Source organism: Octopus bimaculoides, chromosome 8 (genome assembly GCF_046866305.1).
Source record: "Octopus bimaculoides isolate indiv1 chromosome 8, ASM4686630v1, whole genome shotgun sequence".
NCBI lineage: Eukaryota > Metazoa > Mollusca > Cephalopoda > Octopoda > Octopodidae > Octopus > Octopus bimaculoides.
The window spans coordinates 100,128,990-100,131,471 of NC_142935.1; the positions used below are offsets into that span (position 1 = coordinate 100,128,990).

The following is a 2,482-nucleotide window of genomic DNA, read 5'->3' on the forward strand; positions in this document are numbered from 1 at the left end:
CGTTCTTTCTCTGTTTCTCGATTTCTCTCTCTCACTCTCCCTCTCTTTCTTCTTCCCTCACTTTGTCTCTCTCCCTTCCACCCATTCTGTCTCTCTTTTTCCCTCTCCCTCTCTGTCTCTCTACCTCTCTCTTCCTCCCGCTCTTTCTCTCTTACACACAACCCAAATCTCTCCTAAACACGGTCTAGTCTAAACAATTTCAATTTTCTTTGAAATGTTACAAATGTCATACATGATACTCTTGACCTGTTAGAAATAACAGCCAAGACATTTGACGAATTTCTCTAAATTGGCCATCTTCATTGTTTCGTCTAGTAGCAGGGTTTGTCATTCAAATCTTGACTACTTAATCTGATAATGGATGTCTACACCAAACCTCCAAATGTTAAGCCGTCCCTGAATAAAACACACCAACCGACTTTAAGGGAACTTCTCTCCAACTATAAACAATCAATTCGGTTACGTGCCTGAAACAGCCGCACGTTACTCCTTGGCGTGGAATTCTATTATGTAATTCGCTCTTTGGTGCTGCCGGCATTTACCAAGACAATGCCAGCGATTCCATATGGCTGTTGTAGCCAAGTATTTATTGCTTTCGTCGACACTTGACGATTCACAGGTGAACCATGTAAAAATAACATTCTGTCTCTTTTATATTAGAGAAAAACCTTGACATGTTACGTCGACATCACTTGAAGCTAAGCGTTTGCACACACACTTACTCTCTCTCTCTCTCTCTCTCCCTCTCTCTCTCTCTCTCTCTCTCTCTCTATCTCTCTCTCTCTCTCTCTCTCTCTCTCTTATACAAAATTAGCTAATATATACAGGTATGCATATAAATACATATACATACATAATGTATATATATATATATTAAAGATTGTTATGGCTAGTCTATCTATCTATCTATCTATCTATCTATCTATCTATCTATCTATCTATTTGCACAAGGCCAGCATCGATTCCAGTGCTCAGCTGGTACTTATTTTATAGACCTGAAATGGTATACAAGCGCCCTAAATGGGGGTACCCTTGAAGGATCTCTGGAGTGACGTACCTCGACAGAGTGTGTAGCTCGAATACCATGGAGCCTCTCCAGGTTAAACCGTTTCTTCTCCACATTGAAAGGTCAAAACTCCGGTACCAAGGACGAGTGATTAGAATCTCACAGGAAAGAATCACAAGATGGATTCTTCAAGCTGATGGTCACGCTTGGAAGCCCTGCCGGAAAGTGTAATGACGGTTGCTTCTGATTGGATTTCATGGAGGAGGTTCCCAGGGACTCTACTCCTGCGGCCCTAGCAAAGAGGGAGCAGCCGAAATGGGTGCATGACCATAGAAGTGTACTTTTCTCTAAAGATCCTCTTTTCAAATGCGTTTATTATGTCCTTTTTTATTTTTCACTTCTAATTGTAATCTTTTTTAGAACTTAATATTGTATATCTTCTTTATAATTTCAGTAAACGCGGAGTGCGTTGATGGATGGTTGCATCTTAGAACCGGCAGTTATATGTTTGTATGTGACAGGGAAGTTTACAGTGATGCCCTGGCCGTATGCAACGAAAACGGAGGCTCCTTGGTATCCGTCAATAATTTAAAAGAAGCAGTAAGTATAATTTGCTTTCATATTTTAAATTCTTTTCGAAGGCTTATCCAGAATTGCACATTAGTTCTTCAAGTTATTCTTAAATTATGTTCCACTGACGAAGCCTTATAAGGCCAAAATACGTCTAAAGTCGTCACTGAGTTCTTTTCTCTTGCTTCTTTTCCCAGAATCGGTGTAATTATGATTTAAATTTATTGGATGTCTACACTATAATTTGTATGGAAATATAAAGGGAATTATATATGAATATTTTGTTATATCTCGGGACGATCATTACACCAATAATAAACACGTGTACTGGTTCTATTTCACTTCAGATTTGAACATGACCTGGAATAGAGAAGGCATGTCGTTGAAGAGGTCGCGAGTAGCGACTAAAGGATTTTAACAAACATAACTTACTGATTTATTAACCGAATAATTAATAAAAAAAATAGATTAGTTAATTGGCTAAATAGTTAACCAATTAACGAATAATTAACACCCATCAGTATTTGAACCCGCGTTTTCTGAGTTGACGCCTATGTATATTAACCATAATGGGATCCTTGTGCTTACATCTGTGCGCTGTTTCTGCATTTCCGGAATTGGCTGAGGAATTTAAGATATAAAATTTCTGATTCTGCAATTATAGATGTTAACTCCGTAAGTGATGACTTTTATCACTTTTGTACGGGCGAGCTTTACTATAATAAGAAAAGATGTTTATTGATTAGTTGAAGTATTTAACATTTTACTAAAAGAAAACAATTATTTAAGTTTACACGCCCAAGAAAATTCTAATTTTAGTATATTTTTATCAAGGCGTTGTTTTTGAGTTTTTTTATTTTAGAGATTTCAACTACGGAAGGTATTTTTAATTCTCTGCGCTTTTTT

General features: G+C 37.3%; 1 protein-coding gene across 1 annotated transcript in view; it reads left to right on the top strand.

Annotated features, from left to right (window-relative positions):
- The window catches only part of LOC106868178 (adhesion G protein-coupled receptor L3), an 88,381-nt gene that overhangs the window by 67,005 nt on the left and 18,894 nt on the right, over nt 1-2,482 (top strand). Inside the window, exon 3 of the mRNA XM_089356870.1 lies at nt 1,461-1,606. Within this exon, the coding sequence (XP_089212996.1) occupies nt 1,461-1,606 (146 nt within the window). The remainder of the gene's footprint in view (nt 1-1,460; nt 1,607-2,482) is intronic.